At 30.4% G+C, this 20996-nt stretch overlaps 1 protein-coding gene across 1 annotated transcript; it reads left to right on the plus strand.

Moving 5' to 3' along the window:
• Window positions 1-338: 338 nt before the first annotated feature.
• LOC113376023 (angiotensin-converting enzyme-like) lies at window positions 339-2600 on the plus strand. Its single transcript, XM_026615955.1, has one exon. The coding sequence runs from the start codon at window positions 339-341 to the stop codon at window positions 2598-2600; it is 2262 nt and encodes a 753-aa protein (XP_026471740.1).
• Window positions 2601-20996: the final 18396 nt, after the last annotated feature.

A 20996-nucleotide genomic window follows, 5' to 3' on the forward strand; every position in this document is an offset into this window, starting at 1 on the left:
AAACTGATGAGTTTATTTTTTATTTATTTTTATTTATTTTTTTTTTTTTTGAACTCAGTTTTATTTAGCAATCAGAAATACATAAAGATTCCTATGAGCTAAAATGACAATATTTATGAGTGATGCCTAAGAAGAACTCCAATGAGAACTTCTCAGTTTTACAATTAGTATGATATATTAGACCTAATCTACGACTAAGTCTAATGAGTTTATTAGGCATTTATTTGCCAAAATGTCACTTTGACAGTTAGGTTTGTTTTTTTAAACTAAAAACGAAAATATTTTATTTATAATTTTCAAAACTATAATTTGAAATGAATATATTGCACATACTAATGATGCAATTATTGCTGAGAAACGCCAATCAATGCTTTGACATTCGCCAAAGTAAAAAATCTGAAGAAAATACATTCGAATATAATATAGAAATAGATGATGACAAGGGCGACAGTTCCATACAACAGATCAGCAGAAATATTGGTGATGGCGTTGTTTCTTTGCATCAGATCAGCCGAAACAACGACATAATCTCCTGTTTTTCCAATACTGCAAAAAAAAGAAAACCCGACTCTCTGGAGTCATTTTGTGGGCCGCTTGAGAAACAAAACAATCATGCCAATGAACGCATTTTGGAGGTTTTAATTGATGTGTCGCGTGAGCTATCGAAAGAGTACAACAGAAACGCATTGGCTCAATGGGCTTACGAGACCAACGTAAGTAGTACCACAAAACTATTGTCGATGAGGGCATTGCTTAGAGCGTCTAAGGCTGAAAAAAGGCTTATTGCAAAATTAAATAGAACTCTATGCGAATTTGATTTGAAGGACGCATGCCCTGATGTTCAACGTCAAGTTGCTTTTCTTCTGAAGGAGGGACCGTCAGCATTGTCCGAAGAAAAATTTGAAAAGCTTGATAACATTCTGAAGACCTTTGAAAATATATATGGAACTGCTACAGTGTGCAACTACAAAGATGACACCAGATGTGGACTAAAATTAGAACCAGAGTTGACTGAACGAATGGCCAACAGTCGCAACCCGGACGAACTCCTATACTTCTGGACCGCCTGGAGGAACGCAACTGGTCGAAAAATGCGGAAGTATTATTCGGAATATGTCGAACTGATGAACGAGGCATCATATTTGAACAGTCAGTTCATTTACCAATCTTTCGACCGGCTGACCGAAATCGACCCACTTCTTCCAGATGAAATAAACCAGATTGCTAAAATACTCTGGGAACAAGTGGAGCCTTTGTATAAGCAATTGCACGCTTACGTCCGGTACAAATTGCGAAACATCTACGGAGAAACATTGATACCGGTCCGGGGATGCATTCCGGCTCATCTTTTGGGAAATATGTGGGCGCAGACTTGGACAAATCTATTTAATGAAACCATGCCGTATCCGGAAAATAAATTGCCGGATATAACGGCGGCTATGAGGAAAAAGGGTTATACGCCGAAAAAAATGTTTCGTATAGCCGAACATTTTTTCCTATCATTAAATATGTCCGCAATGCCGACATCATTCTGGAGAAATTCTGTCATTACTCGTCCGAGCGAGGATGTAAACATATCATGTCACCCCTCAGCCTGGGACATGTTTGACGGGAAAGACTTCAGGATAAAAATGTGTACAGAAGTCACGTATGAGAATTTCGTGACGATTTATCACGAAATGGGCCACGTTCAATATTACCTTGAGTATAAGAATCTACCTTTGCCCTACCGCAAAGGTGCAAATCCTGGATTTCATGAAGCCATAGGTGACACCATAGCTCTGTCAGTAATGACAATGTGTTACCTCAAAAAAATTGGTCTAGCGGAAAAAGCCAAACATTTCAAAAACGCTCAACACGACAAAAATCACAAAATCTTTGGTGATTCTGCCCGAAAAATCATCGAAAAAGATCTAAATTTCGAAGAAAAAACTGATGATAATGATGATGAAGATGAAGATTTTAGAAAAAGTTCTGTCAAAGATTTGGGGCCTTGCGATAAAAAGGACATGAACTTTCTCATGAGGATGGCTTTGGAAAAGGTTGCTTTTTTGCCTTTTGGGTATATTGTCGATCTTTGGAGATCGGACGTTTCTGGAGGGATGATCTCTGAACGAGACTATAATGAACATTGGTGGAAACTAAGAGGTAAATATCAAGGAATTTGCCCACCTTTGCAGAGGAGTGAAGAGGACTTTGATCCTGGAGCAAAATACCACATTGCGGCAGGAGTTCCATACTTGAGATATTTTATCAGTACGATAATACAATTTCAGTTTTATAGCGCCCTTTGCCAACGTGCGGGTCAGTATGTAGAAACTGAATACGAGGACGACGAAACGGATGGCAGTCCATTTTTACATCGTTGCAGTATTTATGGATGTCCTGCTGTAGGAGAACAACTTAAAGAAGCTCTATCCCTGGGCAGCTCTCGTCCCTGGCCCGAGGTGATGAAGATTTTGGCGAACGACGATACCATGGACGCCACTGCTCTATTGAAATACTTTGAGCCTCTTCACAAATATTTAGAGCAGGAAAATGAACGAAACAAAGAAGAAATCGGTTGGGATCAATCTGTACCCTGTTCGACAAAACTGTAAATATATATATATATATATATATATATATATAATTTAATTTTGATAATTCTTTGAATTTTTTTAAATTTTTGCTTTTGGTTTTGTAGAATAATGTTATTCCTGTTTGTAACGTTATTAGTTTTGATAAAATTATTGTAATAAAAATTATTGGTTTATTAATAAATAAAAAATGTAAATCGTCCTGTATAATATTGTAATAACTACTGTTTCACAGGCCGACGAAATATACAGAACTGTGCAGGTCCGTCATTTATGACAATATAAAATTGTACTATAATAAAATTTTGGTGTACGTTACTATTGTCGACAGATTTTAAATTGTATATATATATATATATATGTGAATGGTAGTTTACGTTGATTTATAAAAATAATTACCTAGCAACATGTCCGTTTACTTAACCCTTTGAGGACGACCTCCGTATATATGCGATTTACGCAAATCATCAAATTAGCCTATGAACTCATATGACAGACAGTGGTTAGAGGCGAGAGACGCATATATGAATCCCATCTAAATACATGTTGGTGGCCGAAAAACACAATGTTAATGAACCAAACTAAATAGTTTGTGAACAAATAAACATTTTACTTATACTGTGACAAATCTGTGTATAAACATCCAGAATTGAAGTTGTAGTGCTATAAACTAAAGCCGCCGTTAAGTAGAAATATGCTTTAGCAATTTTAAATGACTATTGCGTAGTACGGTACGGATCACTTGAAACCTTCCCGTCCCCAAAGGGTTAAAAATAAATAATAAATTAAGAATAAATTATCAGAGATATTTTTGTCGTTTTTTGTCGTTACTACTTGCTACCGTAGATGTTACAACCAACACCAAATTCGGGGTAAATTGTAACACTGCACTTTTTTATACAATGATTAATTGTGAAATAATGAAAAATAGTTAGAAGATTATTTTTATTGGACTCGATAGATGAATAGTTATAGCAACTACCATTTTAAGACGTTCGGTTTAACACAATGAACTTTATCAAAATGAAAAGTTTGATCAAATTAGCCAAACAATTAATTACTTCAGGTCGATCTTCACCAAAAACTAATCAGCATGATTCCTAACTGATATCTCTCGAACAGTTTTTGAATTATCAAAATTGGTTCAGAATTTTGGCAAAAAGGTGAACGAATAATTTTACACTTTTCTGTTAGCAAAACTGCTTAAGAAAGGGCTTTCGAAACATTTGAAACCAACGCAAATCTGATCGAGTTTCGAAAATACATAAAATTAGCAAATCGAATTTTCTGATAAAAACATGGATTTATGGATATTACGTTTGATTCAACCAAGGACTTGTATTTAATGAATTTACTTAACTTAAAACTCTCAATAAATCTATTTTTAAAATTGGTCTAGCCGCTGTAGGGTATCGAGTATGCATAATATGAAGACCGCCAACTCTCTCAAAAAAGATCTGTTGCTTCTTGAATGTCTTTTAACAAATGTGGTTTTAGTTTTTCGACCAAGTCATCCGTTTCTCGCAAAATCACGAGTATCACTTCGTTTTTGCTTCTTAAAATTTATCACCTCCACTGACGGTTTCAGCGTTTTTGTTTAAATAAAATATTGAAATAAACAATATTATATGAAGTGAATACGAATAAAAGAAAAACGCAAATCTGATCGAGTTTCGAAAATACATAAAATTAGCAAATCGAATTTTCTGATAAAAACATGGATTTATGGATATTACGTTTGATTCAACCAAGGACTTGTATTTAATGAATTTACTTAACTTAAAACTCTCAATAAATCTATTTTTAAAATTGGTCTAGCCGCTGTAGGGTATCGAGTATGCATAATATGAAGACCGCCAACTCTCTTCAAAAGATCTGTTGCTTCTTGAATGTCTTTTAACAAATGTGGTTTTAGTTTTTCGACCAAGTCATCCGTTTCTCGCAAAATCACGATGTATCACTTCGTTTTTGCTTCTTAAAATTTATCACCTCCACTGACGGTTTCAGCGTTTTTGTTTAATAAAATATTGAAATATAAGTAAACCTAAACAATATTATATGAAGTGAATACGAATAAAAGAAAACCATTATTTTGATACTGGCTACGTCGTGTGCTACGACGCATGAAGGCATGGGTAAAGTGAAAAGCCGGGTACAGGAAAATTCTACCAACATATAATATTTAATTAGAATTTTTCTTTATTTGGCATTTCAGGTAAAAGAATCTGAAGAGAGTTGGCGGTTCTCATACAATGCATACAAGATTCCCTATAGCGCCCGCTCTAAATCACATACTACTATTGATTAAGGGTAATAATAATAAAAACAATATATTGTAGTCTGCCTGAAGGCAGGTCTATGGCATGAGAGCATCACAAAATTAATGATTTTTTTCCCCTTCTTTGTTTATTATTACCATCACCGTTTTATTACCAATAATTACTGACCAATAATCAATTTATATTCGTGTTTATGAATTTTTTTCCAAACTTCTGCTTCCATACTTCCTGGTCTTGTTTTTCGCCTTTCAGTTCTCTGTATTTCCTCTTCCAGCGTAAGTCGTCAATCATGTGCATTCTTCTTCGACGACGTCATGTAGGGGCCATTCTTTTTGCATGATGCGTCCGATCCAATTTGTTCTTTTTAAGGATCGTGGTTTTAGAGTCCTTTCTTCGCCCACTTTTCTCAGGACTTCTTTATTTGTTATCTTGTCAGTCCACTTTATTTTCTACATTCGTCTCCAGCACTACATTTCAAAACTCTCCAGATAGTTCTTGTCGGCTTTTCTTAGAATCCATGTCTCTGATCCGTACAGATGATTAAGGGTAAAAACATTATCAATTATCTCTTTCATTGGAAAGATCATATAGCAGCTTCATATATATTAAGCAAAAGTTATCGCTATAAAATTAGTAATCTGAAATAGAGCATAATAAAACAGTAATCCTTGCTCGCGTTAATCACTAATGTTGATTGCCTCTGATTAATACGAGCACCTCTGCATACAATCTATTTCCCATGCGTATGAATTGGTCCACAATTAACCTGGAGTGAAACAAGCAATATTGTAAATTCATAATCATAAATAGTATATTGTAACCGATAGTCTTGCGCCTGTTTCTCGAACGATGCTATGCCAGACTGGCTGGAATCGGCGTACAAGAGGTTTGAAAGTGCAATTAAGAGTGTAAAGTAACAGTTGAGCAATATCCGTTCTAGAAATGGTAATATTGATCCTGTATATGAGTGTTCATAAGTGGAATGACGTCGCAAATGGCATCGGTCACAATATTATAATAACTCGGCTGAGGCAACAGTCAGCCCGAAAGCTGACCCTTTGGCGAAATAACACATACGAGCCGATACGATACCTTATATCCTGGCTGACTGTATACTGTATCTCATTATGAATACAGGTAATTCGAGTGACACGAATTAGAGCGAAATGATATAGAGATAGTTAATTTCTTATGACGTAATACGTTTATATGGCCATGTACCGCGTTTTATTACGTCAATTTAATCCGACGGTAGGAGCACGTCAATCAGAATAATCGTGGAATGAAATTGGTGAAATTAAATTATAATATATTACAACAAAACCAATCTAAGATTGAACAGTTAATTATTTATGCCATATTTAAAGTAGAAATAAAAAACATGCCAAAAATTCCAACCATCGTGGTTTACATACACAATAACTAGCCTAAAATAATACAGCTTTATTAAGTCGACTGGTCGTTTTCGTAGCTAAATGGTAGCAAAACTTTGGTTTCAGGTTCAATACCCACCCCGAATATTAAAAGCAGTCGTAATTTATAATTCGATATTGCTGCATTAAATTCAAAAAAATAAAAAATATACCAAATATAGAAGCTCCATGGCCAAACAAGCACTAACACGTATAGGCAGAATCGCGAATTTAATCCCCCGCTATGGCAACCTGAAATCAAGCAGCAGCGATATCCATTTTCACTTAAAAATATGGATAAAAAAATGTAGCCCATTTTGCGCACTGCTATGGAAATGCAATGCTTCTTTCCCGAATCGAGTACCAGCCACAATAGGGATTCTGAGTGATTTGGTAAGGTAAGTACCTGGCTTAGTTGTCGATATCGAGCAGAAGTGTTATCAATTTTTATTTGAAAATATAGATAAAAATATATTTTGAAGTAAAAGTATCCCTTGCCCAGCATTGCTGCATCAAATTAAAAATCAAGAGTATTAGAGAAATAAAAAAATTTAATAACAAACTTATGTCAAATATAAATAGACCAACCTTTTGGTTGCCTTCTAACAAGATACTTTTGAAGCTTCTAGATTTTCTAAGGAGAGTACATTTGTTTGCAAATTATTGATGAAAACTGCAAAAAGATTCAAAACAAATATGAAAGAAGCGTTGCAAGAATCCGATGCACAGGTTATTTAAGGGTTAAAAAAACAGGGAACAACAGAAATTATAAAATTGTGATTATCATGCATGAAAATTTTTTTAGTGTTTTTTAATTCTTTTCTTACCAGACAATTTTTTTTGTGGACCTTGCGTGTTTATCGCACTTCAAAATGAGTTGAACAAGTACTCAATTTATTCAAAATATGTCATTTGTAAATATTTCCTACCCAAGAAGTGTATATTTTTCCATGTTCAATATTCTACCTACATCTTGAAATTCTACCGGGTATCTTAGACGAACAAGACTGACAGAGCCCCAACGTTGTCTCTTTTGTATGTCTGCTTGTTTATGTGTATTCCACAATAGTAGTTTTTTTTCTGAACCAATAGATACAACGTTCCAAACCTTTGACATTTACAATATAAATCGGCGATCCTGAATCCAAAGGGCGGAAAATTTTCCCCCTTGGAAAGAGTGAATAAAAATAGACCATTGAAACGTCTTACGTATTTAATTATAATGCTGCAATACTCAATTTACCTACAGAACACCATGAATTACAGAAATTAGTAAATATTTTTTGAAATATCGTTCATTTTAAATTAAAATGTTGGTATATTTCATTAAAAATGCACTATGTATGATAATAAAATTAATCTTTATTTTAATTAATTTTTTTGTAAAGAAACGAAAACAAACTAGTTCGATAAGCACTGAACTTTATTTTTTATTCTTCAAATGACTTAAATTACATTTGCGGAAGAGCTTGATATGAATATCACGATTTCAAAACTATCAGTAGAGCTTTCCAGCTGATACTCTATTTGACTCTACTATTCAGTTCAGTAGATTATACTCTACCATTCAGCAGAGTCTACTAAATTTTGTCAACTCGTAACTCAAATAACTGGAGTAGGGTCAAGCACAAAGATCCAATTTGATTTTGAGCAATTATTTCAAGAAAACCAATAATAAATTCCAACCAAAATAATAAATTCCTATTTTAGTCTTTTTAATTAAAACAATTTTGAGACCACAAATCTTACTCGAAAGTCATCCTAATTATATATCGATTATTGATCTAAATAAATATTATATATAATGATTTTTAGAGCACTATTACATTGTTTTTTTTTTTAAATTTTTTAACTGCGCTCAGAACTTAAGTGTCATATGAGCTGTTGCAATAATACTTTTTAACTGCTTGGTCTTTTAGAAGGCAACCCGACGGTTGACATATCTGCATTTGATATATTTTCATTATTATAACTCCTCTAATTCACATCGAGAGAAGGGTTATTTTCATTTAATATCATATTTTGGATTTTTATCTTAAAGTAAAAACTGATATAATTACAGCTTGATATCTGGCTGGCCGAGGCGGGTAACGAATCCAAAACCGCATGGTGCAAGAACAAGGCTCTTACCATAGAGCCACAGAGACGCCCAAAGCCCAATTATATGAATTATTTTTTTACTACGTACAATTAAACAGTTTACCTTAATAACCATCATAAATCAACAACGCGACAGCCAATGTAAATTTTTTGACAGCCTCTATATTTTTTTACAGAGTTTCTATTAAATTCATCTCTACACGAATTCATGTATAAACAAACGATTTATTGAAATCGCCACTGCGAGAGCAACAATCGGTTTTTATTTCGGTTTTTGTTTTCCGGATACCAATTACTGACTTCTGGCCCATAACAAAATATTCTCCTGTCAATTTACAGTTGCAAAGCTGTGGACACGATATAGTAGTAGTCCATTAACACTTGATAAAAACACATTTCTAATTTGGCCGCCGCTAATGGCTTAAATTAATGCGGGCATTCAATGTAAAAGTAATTAATCTTGCATTTGCTATCAGCGGAACTTTAATAACTTTTGATTTATCAGATTATACATGTAATATTGATCTATTGATTTTTTTTACCCACGGTGGGAAGTCTTTTCATGAGGCAGAATTATCGGTATAAATAATCTGGATTCAACAATCGCGTAATATACGAGGTGATATGGGTTACACACAGTATATGATCTATAATATGGCTTCGAAAAAAATGTAAAATTTCCATAATGCTGATAATTGAGGTCCGATATTATTTTTGAATATTAATATTGAAAACTGATTAATCAATATATCAATATCAATCATTTTATTTTATCACATTTTATTACTATTATGCATAGAGTAGATCTAGAAGGACTTAAAATTATAAATTAGTCAAATACAATTATAAGTACTTATTAGCACTAAATTCAATATGTTTTTATTATTACCATAACATAAAAATAACTAAAAGAGCGGGGCTTAAAAATCCACGAGTAAAAAGGTCCACCATCATTATCTCAAAAACAAGAAAAGTATAGAATTATTTTAACAATAGTATTTCAAACTAGAAGGCAAAAGATATGTAATCAGCAATCATCTCAATTTTGACTACGTCGCTATCAGAATATAAACGGAAGTATATCAATATTAATACCAAAAGTATTTTTTTGGTTTTGAGCTCTAGTATTAGTTAATTATACGTGAATAATATTTTTAGCTATACGTTATTTAATGGTTTTGTAAGATGTATTGCTATTCTCAAGTTAGAGTTCACAGTTTTTTTATATAATTTCTATAAAAACTAGCACGTGGATGGGGTAAAAAGAGTCAACGAAAATTTTCCTTGGGCAAAAGTGTAATCAATAAAAAATAGTAACTAAAAAATAATTTAAATAGTTATGTTGAAGAGATAAATTAAACTGATAGTTATGAAACCTCTTCTCCATATTTTTCGTACTAGGTCAAGGTTATATACAATAAACCTTATGTAAAAAATGTTTCCATAAAATTTGTATTTCACACTGGTTAAACAATGTAGCTATTATTTCGTAAAATTCATTTAAAATTATAAAAAAGGTGTTGGATCTGTTTGCCTCCCCCTGTCTGTCTCACCACGCTTATGGGGTAACAAGGAACAGATGAAAATTTTAGAAAAACAGCGAAAAAAAATATTTCTAATATAATGAATTAGATAAGAATTTTAGTGAACATAGTTCTATAGTTGTTTGCTTGACATTTGTGGTCATCCAGTTCAGTTACTTTAGACAGTCTAATTACTGAAAGTAAAATTTGGCCTTTGTGCCCTGCTCTATTTTATTATAAATATCAATATTTTCATTATTGGAGTTAAAGTTAGAATATGTACAGTAGTACTATATATAAATTTAGAAAAGCTAGGCTTAGGAATTAGATACTTGAAAAATACGTGAGTTGAACTTGTGCAGAGATCTAGCTAGAAAATATAGTTGATATAAAATGATAATCCATAATATTGTTTCAAAGATTATATAAAATTAAAATACTGTAAATAAAACCACGTGTGGCAAAAGACGAGATTATAAATTCAATTAGAGCACATTGTGATCAAAACCACATCCAGGATAAATTTAGTGTGTATTCTCAAACATTGATATTTAGGAAATTTTTGGTCAGAATTATCTATCGCATTGGAATTATTGCTAAAATAAGGATACGAAAAAATTGATCCAAAATTAAGTTTGATAGATAGAATTGCATGTTAATTAGGGACTGGTTTAATTTAATTCTTTCAAATGTTTTTATAATGATCTTCATATCGTATTTTTATCTTTGTTATATCTTACCATTCAGGTGCCAAATATAATATAATCAAAAAATATCTAAAAGCACTTATAGAAATAATTGAGAATTTTACATGTTGAAATATATAGATCCATAATGTAATGCCTATACATATATCACATTATTTTTTCTAATGCTAAAATTTCGTAATTCCAATAAATCATTTCGCAACCAAAAAACTCCAGAACGTTAATAAATATTTGTTTCTGAACGATCGAGTAATTAACAAGTGAAGACAGCAAACATTGGAAAGTAAAAAAAATCTAAAATCTGCGAGTGGGCAGACAACATCAAGAATGGGGTCATTGATTTTTGTCTAAACGTCAACACCGGTGGGCCAGAACAAAACAGTTAATGACACTACATTTGTGACTTAACTAAATAAAATATTTAAATTTCATTTTATTATCATAAAATGAAGATCTTGATTGTCCGCAGTATTAAAGATAATTTTATCGTCATATATATTTATCTTAAGTTTTGAAATATTTTAATTTATGCAATGAGTTAATAGACTGATTACCTCATATCCTTGTTTCATGGACATGGAATTGCGCGGTCCAGGCCATCCAGAATAATCCATATCTTTGACATGTTGACCACATTGCTGAAAAAAAGAAATAATTAATCATTAAATAGTGAAATATATAATTAAATTTTCAATTTTATGCATAATGAATTGAATCATATTTAAACTATTAGCATAAGCAAAAATATTAATAATGTTTTAGCCAGATACTAACTCCATAATATGATAAATTATTAAGTTGCGCTATATATAATACGGCATTAATATTAAAGCTGTTATGAATTGTTCAGTAGCTTTTTGATATGATATAAATTTTTAATTCATATCAACATCGGTCAAATTAATATCAAACAGTACTAATATCCATTTTCTCTAAGAAATATAGATCAAAATATGTTTTCAAGTGCAAATAGCCCTTCCGGGCATTGCTGTTAAAATGAATCAAGTGAGAAATATTAATTAAGTATGTTGTAAAAATATCAAAACTAGAAAGAAGTTTTTAAATAAACATTTATTAAATGAATAAAACCATCATTAAATGTCTATATGATAGACTAGTTGTGATTTAAACGAAAAAAGTATGTTAAAAATACATCAAAACCAGAAACGACAACTATTGGGTTGTCTTGTGGTAGCTATTGGTTAAATAAACAAAACAATTACTATTTGTCTTAATATAATAAACAAATTGTATTTGATATATAAAAATAAAATTTAGAATTATCAAAAACTTTTTAGTTCAATTCAATTCCTAATCTTTTTTTTTATTTATTATTAACTTACATTTTTTTTTTAAATAACAAACCAAGTCCTCACATTTATTTGCATTTTAATACTCCTTTCGTATCATCTTTTTATATATAAAATATTTTTATGAAATTTTAAAAAAGTGTTGCAAAAGTTTAACATCTTAGCTACTAAATCAAATTTTTGTGTTTAATAAAAGTGTATAGTATATAAACCTAGAACTATCTACACTATAATTTCTTTTTAAGAATATTAAAAAAGTTTGTTGTTTAAGTTTATGAGCGCAGTTATTCACCAGTTAATACAATTTTGCTTTGAAAAATCATGTAATAAAATAAATCAATTTTGCTTAAAGAATCGGAGTTTTTATATTTTCTTTGAGTTCAAAAAAATATCTAAAAATAAATATTCATTTCGAATTTTTTGTCGTACATAGATAATTGTGTTAGTTTCTAAAAAATTAGGCATACAATATAATTTTTGTACATTATAAATATAATGGAAAAATGTTCAATCAAACATACTACATATTTCACCCTTTGGACCCCATGTCAGGGCTTCCTAAACTAAGGGTCGCGAAAATTCTAGGGTAGCAAGAGGTTTTAATGTCAAATATTTATACATTTTATAACATCACGTCTTGATTTTTGAATGTTCTCAACGAATTTTAAACTATATAATTTCGTATGTATATGTATGTGGTTACCGAATAAATGAATCATTCAAAAATATTAATTTATTTTTTTATATGTGTAGGGTCGTCAAGAAACTCGCAATCATAAATGGGGTCGCCAAGAAACTTGCAATCGTAAATGGGGTCGCAAAGGACAAAAGTTTAAGAAGCCCTGCTCTATGTCATAATCAGTACAGTTTAGCTGTTAAGACGATTGTCACTAACGTAACCTGGCACAACCGTACCCTTCGCGGCCACCAACATAGTCAATTTTTTACTACTTTTAATACATCAAATTTTATTTGGCATCTAATAAAAAATAGAAAAACCTATTTTTGAAATAACTGATCTAAGCCAAATCTGATCAGTCGTAATCTGAAAATTTTCAGTTTTTTGAAAATGCGATCATGTCACGTGGTTTTACTTTCAATTAATCACTCATTTATACTACTCGAACCATCTATAGTCTGCCCATTCTCTTTTAACAATAATAGCCAATAAAAAAACAATCGCCGTCTATGAAACAAGATTTCTCCGTATGACACATTTGCATAGCTAGTGCATGTCCAATTTATCAAATAGAACACTCAATTAGTTCAAACCGGTCGGCATTAGATTTGTCGGTATACAAGGGAGTGACAGAATTACCTAACGACGACAGCCAATACAGTTTGATTGATATTGATTCAACAAGCCGATATTGATTTGAGATTGATATTAATTGATCAAAACTTAATCTAAACATTCAACGACATCAGCTTAATCGACGGTGTGTATTACAGTAAGAGCCGAAGTAAAGTATCATAATGTAAAAGAGCAGTGGTTGTGAAATTAATAAGAAGAATCATATTATTAATATTATTATTATTTTTAATATACATCAGAACAGTTACATTCTGTAAGCGATTGGGCTATAATTTTGATTCCCAATTAGGAAGATTTTTAATTTAAAAAAAAATTTTCATGCTATTTCCATACGAAGTTTGATTTGAAAACTTTCAGTGAATTGTTTTTTATCTGGGAGCAGGAAATTCAAAAATGTTCATATTGAAGACCATCCTAATATATATACACACACACACACACACATATATATATATATATATATATATATATATATATATATATATATATATATATATATATATATATTATATATATATATATATATATATATATATATATATATATATATATATATATATTAAACAGGTATCAATCCTGATAACAAAAATAAGAAAAAAACTAAATTGTGTCTCTTAAAAGTATTTTTAATCGATCTCCATACACAAAACCTTGTTACATATTTAATTTAATAATACTTGAAGAACAAGTATGTAAAAAATAAAGAATATTTAATTAAAATATAGAAAAATTAAATTAAAATTTATATATGAATAAAGTCCATTCTGAAAAATGGTTCAAGTGAAAATCTATAATGTTTTCATTGGAACATTATTTTACTGGATATTTTACTTAGCTCTCGCAGATTACAATGAAGTTCAAAATTTGTATTAATTAACGCCATTTTTTGTCTTCAGTAAAAATTTTTGAATAAGATATAAACTAGGCGATGATTTATATCGCTATTTGATGATTTATATATTAAAATAACATTGTCTTATTAGAAACATTAATTAAAAACTTACTAATTTTCTCTAAAATCAAAGTTTCACATCATAAATTAAGTACACTGAATACAGACGGAATACAGACAGAAATATAAAATAAGCTGAAAATTAAGAAAGATGTGTGTGTATATCCACAATTTGCTAAATATTCTCAAAAAATATATTGAACACAAATGAATGTTGCAAAATACTTACAAATAACAACATTAATTTTTCATTAAAATATTAATAAATAACCTACGATTTTTTAAATAAAGAACTCACAAATAATCAGAAGTATAAAACTGATCTGAATGAAAATTAAGGAAGTTGTTAGAAGATATTCATAGCAGAAATTAAAAAAATCTTTAAGACTTATTTAAGTCTACTAATAGATCCATTGTAACCTCTTCTTTACTATTTTTTATTATCATCGCTATAAAAACCTGCATCCCTGGACGTAGTTTAATTTTTTTGTGGTCAATTGATTTAATCGTCTTAAGTAGGTCAAACAAATAAAAAATACGAAATAATTACTGTATTATATTTTGAACAAAAGTATAAAGTATAAGGAATAAGTATGATAATTTTAGCTGCAAATAAATGCATCAGATAATGTATTAAAAAATTGATATCAAGAATAATCTACATACTATTTATTTAAATAACGAAACTAGATTAATAAAATTTTGAATATGCGGTTTGAACTAAATAAAAATTTAAAATCTTTATTATATAACACGAAAAGAAGACAGTTCTACTAAATCTTATGACATCATACCCAGCAACCCCGTTGAAGTGTACACAGACACCTGTTATATTCTCTGCCACTGTTCCACAGATCGGAATTTTGTGCCCTAGTCTTTTACGAATTCTCCGTACACTTTGCTCTCCTCATAGTTCCGAGATTACATGGACAGACGAGAACAGCTGTTGGCGTTTAAGTGTTTTATATTTCATTCGAATGAATAAAAAAATATCTAGAAAATTATGCTAGTGTATCTTATCGCGTCGGAGTGTCATCGAGGGGTGCCTTCAGATGTGAAGCGATACGTCTATCAAGAGGCGGACGTAGCTGCTTAATTTTCGTCAAATTTCGTTTTGGGGAAATATTTAATACAAACACCATTTTTTGTTCATTAAGTGGTGCTTTTATTAATTTTTTTACGTGCAATCGACAATTTTTTTTTAAATAAATAAAGGTTTCAGAAACTATGTATGCACTGAAGTCGGGTCATCTCTCAAGAACAAATAATTAAAAAAATGAATAAGAGAAACTGTGTTTAGACAATGATAATATTTGTTTTAAGAAATGGATTATAAAAAATAGAAATAGTATAAATAAAATTAAAATGATAGAAATAAAAGCGTGACTCATTATGGGAGCTAGACGTAACGGAGGTAACAAGTAACAGATGTTTTGCAATAGTATTTAAAAAGATATTAAAATATTTTTTGTCTCGATTAGAGATGTAAACCATCCTGCATAATATTTTCATAGCCACAAGATGATCCAATAAACAGAACTGTGCAGGTCCGTCATTTTTGACAGGTGATATAAAATTGATCTAAAATAAAATTTCGGTTTGAGTTATTGTAATTATGTTGTTTGAGTTATTGATATCGACTAATTTTAAATTTTGCATATCTGATTTAGTTAAAAAAACTATCGATTTATGATCATGTGTAACAATTTTTGTGATTGCTAAATTGTTCAAATAGTTATCTTGATTAACCTAAAAAAATCACACCCGGAGTTAATTGAAATAAAATCATGTGACCAGTTGTAACATACAAGAATTATATACAGATTCAACTGAAAAACATTAAGTAGAATTTACAGTTTGTAAGATGTAGGCACATGTAAATTGTGTTACAGGAGACGCTATATTTTTTATTTATATTATAATATAAATTGCAATTTACGTTGGTTTATGATAAAAAATTATACTACAAAAGACATTATATATTTTATTTGTATTAATTATAGTTTACTTTGATATATGAAAAGAATTACTTAGAAACAAGTCAACAAAATTAAGTGTAGAATAATTTATCAGAGGCATTATTGTCGTTTTTTTAATAAAATAAAAACATTTTTTTTATCTTAATTAAACCCATACTTGTATGTATAACCAGATATAAAAAGTGTTAGCAAGCAATAATGAGTTTTAGATATAACAAATGTATAAATATATAGACAATAAAGTATAAACATTTTACATAATTGTAAAATGTATAAATTTATATAATATTAATTATTAAAAAATATTACAAAAAATTGATATCAACAAATTAGAATTAGAATATTTGAAAGAATAGTTCAAAAATATTAATATGGTCATATTATATGTAAATATAATATGATAAAAAGGAAACCACCAATATCACAAAAATGAGCAAATTTAAGAAATGTTTTAACAACAATATTTGAAAGTAGAGGGTAAAAGATACATAACCAGCCATCATGTTGATTTTTACGACGTTGCTATCGCGAAATAGACAGATGTTTGAAAATCCATAACAAGAGTATTCTTCATTTTTAGTTTCCTTTTGGTTATAAGCACTGTTGTTTAGTTTATGAGATATTTATATAATTTTAAGCGTACGGTATATTTAATTATTTTATATGGTGTATTGTTAATTATAAGATATATTTATTGACCACTATAATTTTATTTAACAATAATTTTTACAACTGTCCTGAACATGCAACAAGTAAACTTAGAGCCCTAACTTGATTATGTATATGCACGATTTGTATGTTTTCAGACATATATATGATAAAAAACGTAATCTTACACAAATAAATATAAATCGATGTTTGGGTTTACTCGACTGTATTTTTATATTAAATTATTCAGCAAACACTTGAGATTACATATAAAAATGTTTACTTTTCAATAATTAACTTCCCGTAGAGTAGGTTATTGTAATCTAATCTAATACAGTTTATATAATTCTTAGAAATATGAAACAAGATCCTTCATTTTAACTCCCCTTCATTAAGATCTTGTTTATCTAGTTTTCAGGCATATATAAACTTTTCATACTTATATAAACATTATTGTCCAATTTATTAAGCTCTTACATTTAGTCTCTAAAATACAAATAATGAAAGTTACAGTATTTATAATAATTTGAAAGCATTCAATATTCTTCGAATATTTGATTACGGTACGGGAAGTTCCAGCAATTTGCCTTAAGACCCGATGCCATACACCACTAGTTTACAAATTAGATCCGATTTCTCAAGGATTTCTTAAACCTCAACCTGAGATATTTCTAACTCGATCAACCCAAAGATTGAGGAAGTTACAAAATTATTTTCCAAGACTAGTAGAGAGAAGTGCAAGTTCCATCTATGACCAGAGTAGCGAATTGTCGCCGGTCCAGGAGATCACCGTCGGCGGAATTCGATGGTGTGGGAGAGACGGGAGCGATTCTTGGGGTATGTTATCTGCCGTCGAAAATATCAACATTAGAGCAATAGAGAACGAATCACATTCACGAAGGACGCGCGATAGGGATGACTAATGCGTACATCTGATTCAGAGGCTGGCAACCTTGTAAGAGATAATAGAGATATATTTATTAGCCCCGAGTTATTTAGCCATAACTCTTAGGGTTAGATTGGTAGAAGAAACAGATCCAATGTCTTTATTTTCATTTTAAATAAATTTCAAATAATAATACCTAAATTATTCTACGAATTTCAAAATATAAGTTTCATGCACACGCTTTTCACAAAAATAACGCTGTATATAACCTAGATCTGGTATTTCGTCAGAAATATTTGTCAGAAGAGTTGAAATAACTATTTCTCTAATTTATCTCTTGTAAAAATGCTTTTCTTAACTTAATTTACTTTATTACTCATTATATTTTTATTGTTTATATCTTTGCCATGGTAAAGGCTCAGTAGGTCTTTTTACCCCAACAACATGTGAGATATTATAGAGGTGATATAAAATTTGTTGAATCTAACTAACATATACTTAAAATTAAACTTTTAAAAAATTTAACAAAAAAATTAATTAAACGTACATTTACTTAAAATTATATTCAGTTATCATAAACTTAACAATAGTGCTCACAACCAAATATCTAATCACGAAAGAAAATACTTTTGTTAAGGATTTTCAAATATTGGTGTTGATTTCCTATTAGAGACCTCGTAAGAATCTTGTTCTTGAGATATCAGTGGTGGCCCTATTCGCCCCCAGAGCTTTAAGCCCTGTTCCATTCTATACATATTATACATTCAAAAAATGTTAATTTAATGTTAAGAAGTCTACACTCACGCACAATATACGCATGAAAAGTTGTTTTAATACACATGTTTAGAGTAAAATTGTGAAATTTTTCGTTTTAGTTAGGTCCTGCATATATGTTTTCATAACTTTCATAAATAAATTATACTTGCTTATCATCCAGATCTACATTAAGATCTGTAATTTAATTAGTTAAACTAAGATCTGTAATTTATTAGTAAGTAGATTTGCTTGTTACGGACTGAGTAACTTGTGCTTATTTTCTGATAAAAAATATCAATGCCACACAAAATAATTGATTTTCGACTGCTTTTTTGAACTTTTTCTACTCGATCTCCGAAACCGGTGGACCTGCTTTTGCAAAAACTTAATCAATTTTTCATTACGTCAATACAAGTGGAATGTTTTTAGAATCATTCAAATCGTATGCTTCGTTCTTTCACAAACTTATTTGTTATATTCTACACTCTTTGCTCCATATCTCCACAACGGCTGCACCACTTTTGCTAAAAACTAATAAAAGCACGTCTCATTATCAATGAAAATCAAATGCTTTTTGAATAATTTAAATCGGTTGAGCGATGCTCCCGAAACCGTCGAACAAAAGGTGCATCTATACATACATACATACTTTATACACCCATACACATACACCCATTCAAATTTTCTAAGGTATTCCAAAATGAATACCTTCGGAAACTTCTGAAGCGTAAAGATTTTTTATATATATATATATTTTAGATACCTTATATATACCTTAGATAATATGAACAGAATAATTGAATCATTTATTGAAGTGATTCTCTAAATATGATTGTAATATTGATCCGATAAATTTATATGTGTGTTTGCAAGTGTGTGTGTATGTGTGTAAGTGAATGACATAAGCCAAATAGCTCATAGAATAGTCATGTATTCTGATTGCTATTGTAAATAAAAATAAAAAAAATATATATATATTTTTAACAGCAATCAGAACCTTACGTCTTATGAGCTGTTGGGCTGAAACTTCTCCTTACTTCGCATTTTTCAGATGGTAACCCAATGGTTAAATCCATCCAGATTTGATGATTTTTGTTATTAGAATTAATCTAATAGGGCTGACTTTTTATTGATGCAGCAATGGCGGGTGAGGGCTATTTTCACTTGGAAACATATTGCTATCTATATTTCCAAGTGAAAATCGTTGTCACTGCTGCCTGACAACAGGCTGCTCAAAGTGGAAATCGAACCCGGGACCTCTGATTCAGGTCCCGTCGCTCTTAACCGCAAGAGTAAAGATATGCAAAAATTTTTGTTTTCGATTTTGGAATGTAAAGATATTCAAAAATTTTCGTTTTCGATTTTTGGACAATTACTATAACTTACTCTGCGGGAAGTTAATGATCACATCTATTCAAGTTATGATCAAGCAATGAAACATGTAAAATCATTTATCATTTGTCATGATGAATAAAAATTTATATCAAAAATGTTATGCAGAAAAGGTGATTCGATAGAAAAACGTATGAAAAGAATGTAAAAAGAAGTAGTACATAAAACCCAATATAATGCGATAAAGTGAATGCAAAATGAAATAAAAAACGACAATGTAAGTGACCAAATGCTGTAGCAAAACCAACTTTTTGAATTTATTTTATTAATAACAATCAGAATATTAACTACATTCCATAAGTTATTGTGAGTCGCAGTATTTAAATACAATTATAGATAGCAATTACCCCAATATAACCCAACATAATGTAAAACAGTGAATAAAATATGAAATAAATAAAACAAGGTAAGTGACCAAATGCTGCAACAAAACCATTTTTTTCTTTAATTTCTTTTATTCATAACAATCAGAATATTAACTATATTCCATAAGTTATTTTGAGTTGTTGTATTTAAATACAATTACAGAGAGTTATTACCCCAGTGGATAAGTACTATTAGATACAAATTACTGGATCAGATTACAGCAAGGCCAATGACAATTAAAAAAATATGAAAAAATATTTATAATGAACATAACTTTTTTAATTCAAAACTAAACTAAACTTTTTTAATTCATCACATAATACATTTATCAACATTGTCAAGAGGAATAATACTTATTAGAATTTGTTAGGATTACTCGTGTGTTTGAGTCTACATATAAGTGCATGTGCGGACGTACGTATGTACGAGTGTATGTATAGGTGCCCGTATGTGTGTTGAAAAAATAACATAGTTTAACATTATTATGTTACATAATTAACTGTATATAGCCGATTGGCGTATAATAAATAAATAAATAATTAAATAAATAACTTGTCCGTTGTCCGTCGTCCGTTGCAAACCCCTGACCTCATACGCAACGCAAAAGAGCGCGCGAAGGAGATATGGCACAAGATCGGCGATGTAAGATACGAACATAAGACGAACAAACTGTTCGCTATTGGGGTAGGACCTTTCTCTGGGACAAGAAAACGATCGAAAACAACGACCATGTTTACGCGTACGAACGTCTCGGTGTGGGGCAAATGTGACACAGATTTCTTGTCACAAATA

This window comes from Ctenocephalides felis, unplaced genomic scaffold, assembly GCF_003426905.1.
Source record: "Ctenocephalides felis isolate EL2017-DRISC unplaced genomic scaffold, ASM342690v1 CF-g0.4_SCAFFOLD_01886, whole genome shotgun sequence".
Taxonomy (NCBI): Eukaryota; Metazoa; Arthropoda; class Insecta; order Siphonaptera; family Pulicidae; genus Ctenocephalides; species Ctenocephalides felis.

Excerpts from the sequence above, each read along its gene's own strand:
- LOC113376023 (XM_026615955.1), top strand. The coding sequence starts at position 339 with ATGCAATTATTGCTGAGAAACGCCAATCAATGCTTTGACATTCGCCAA.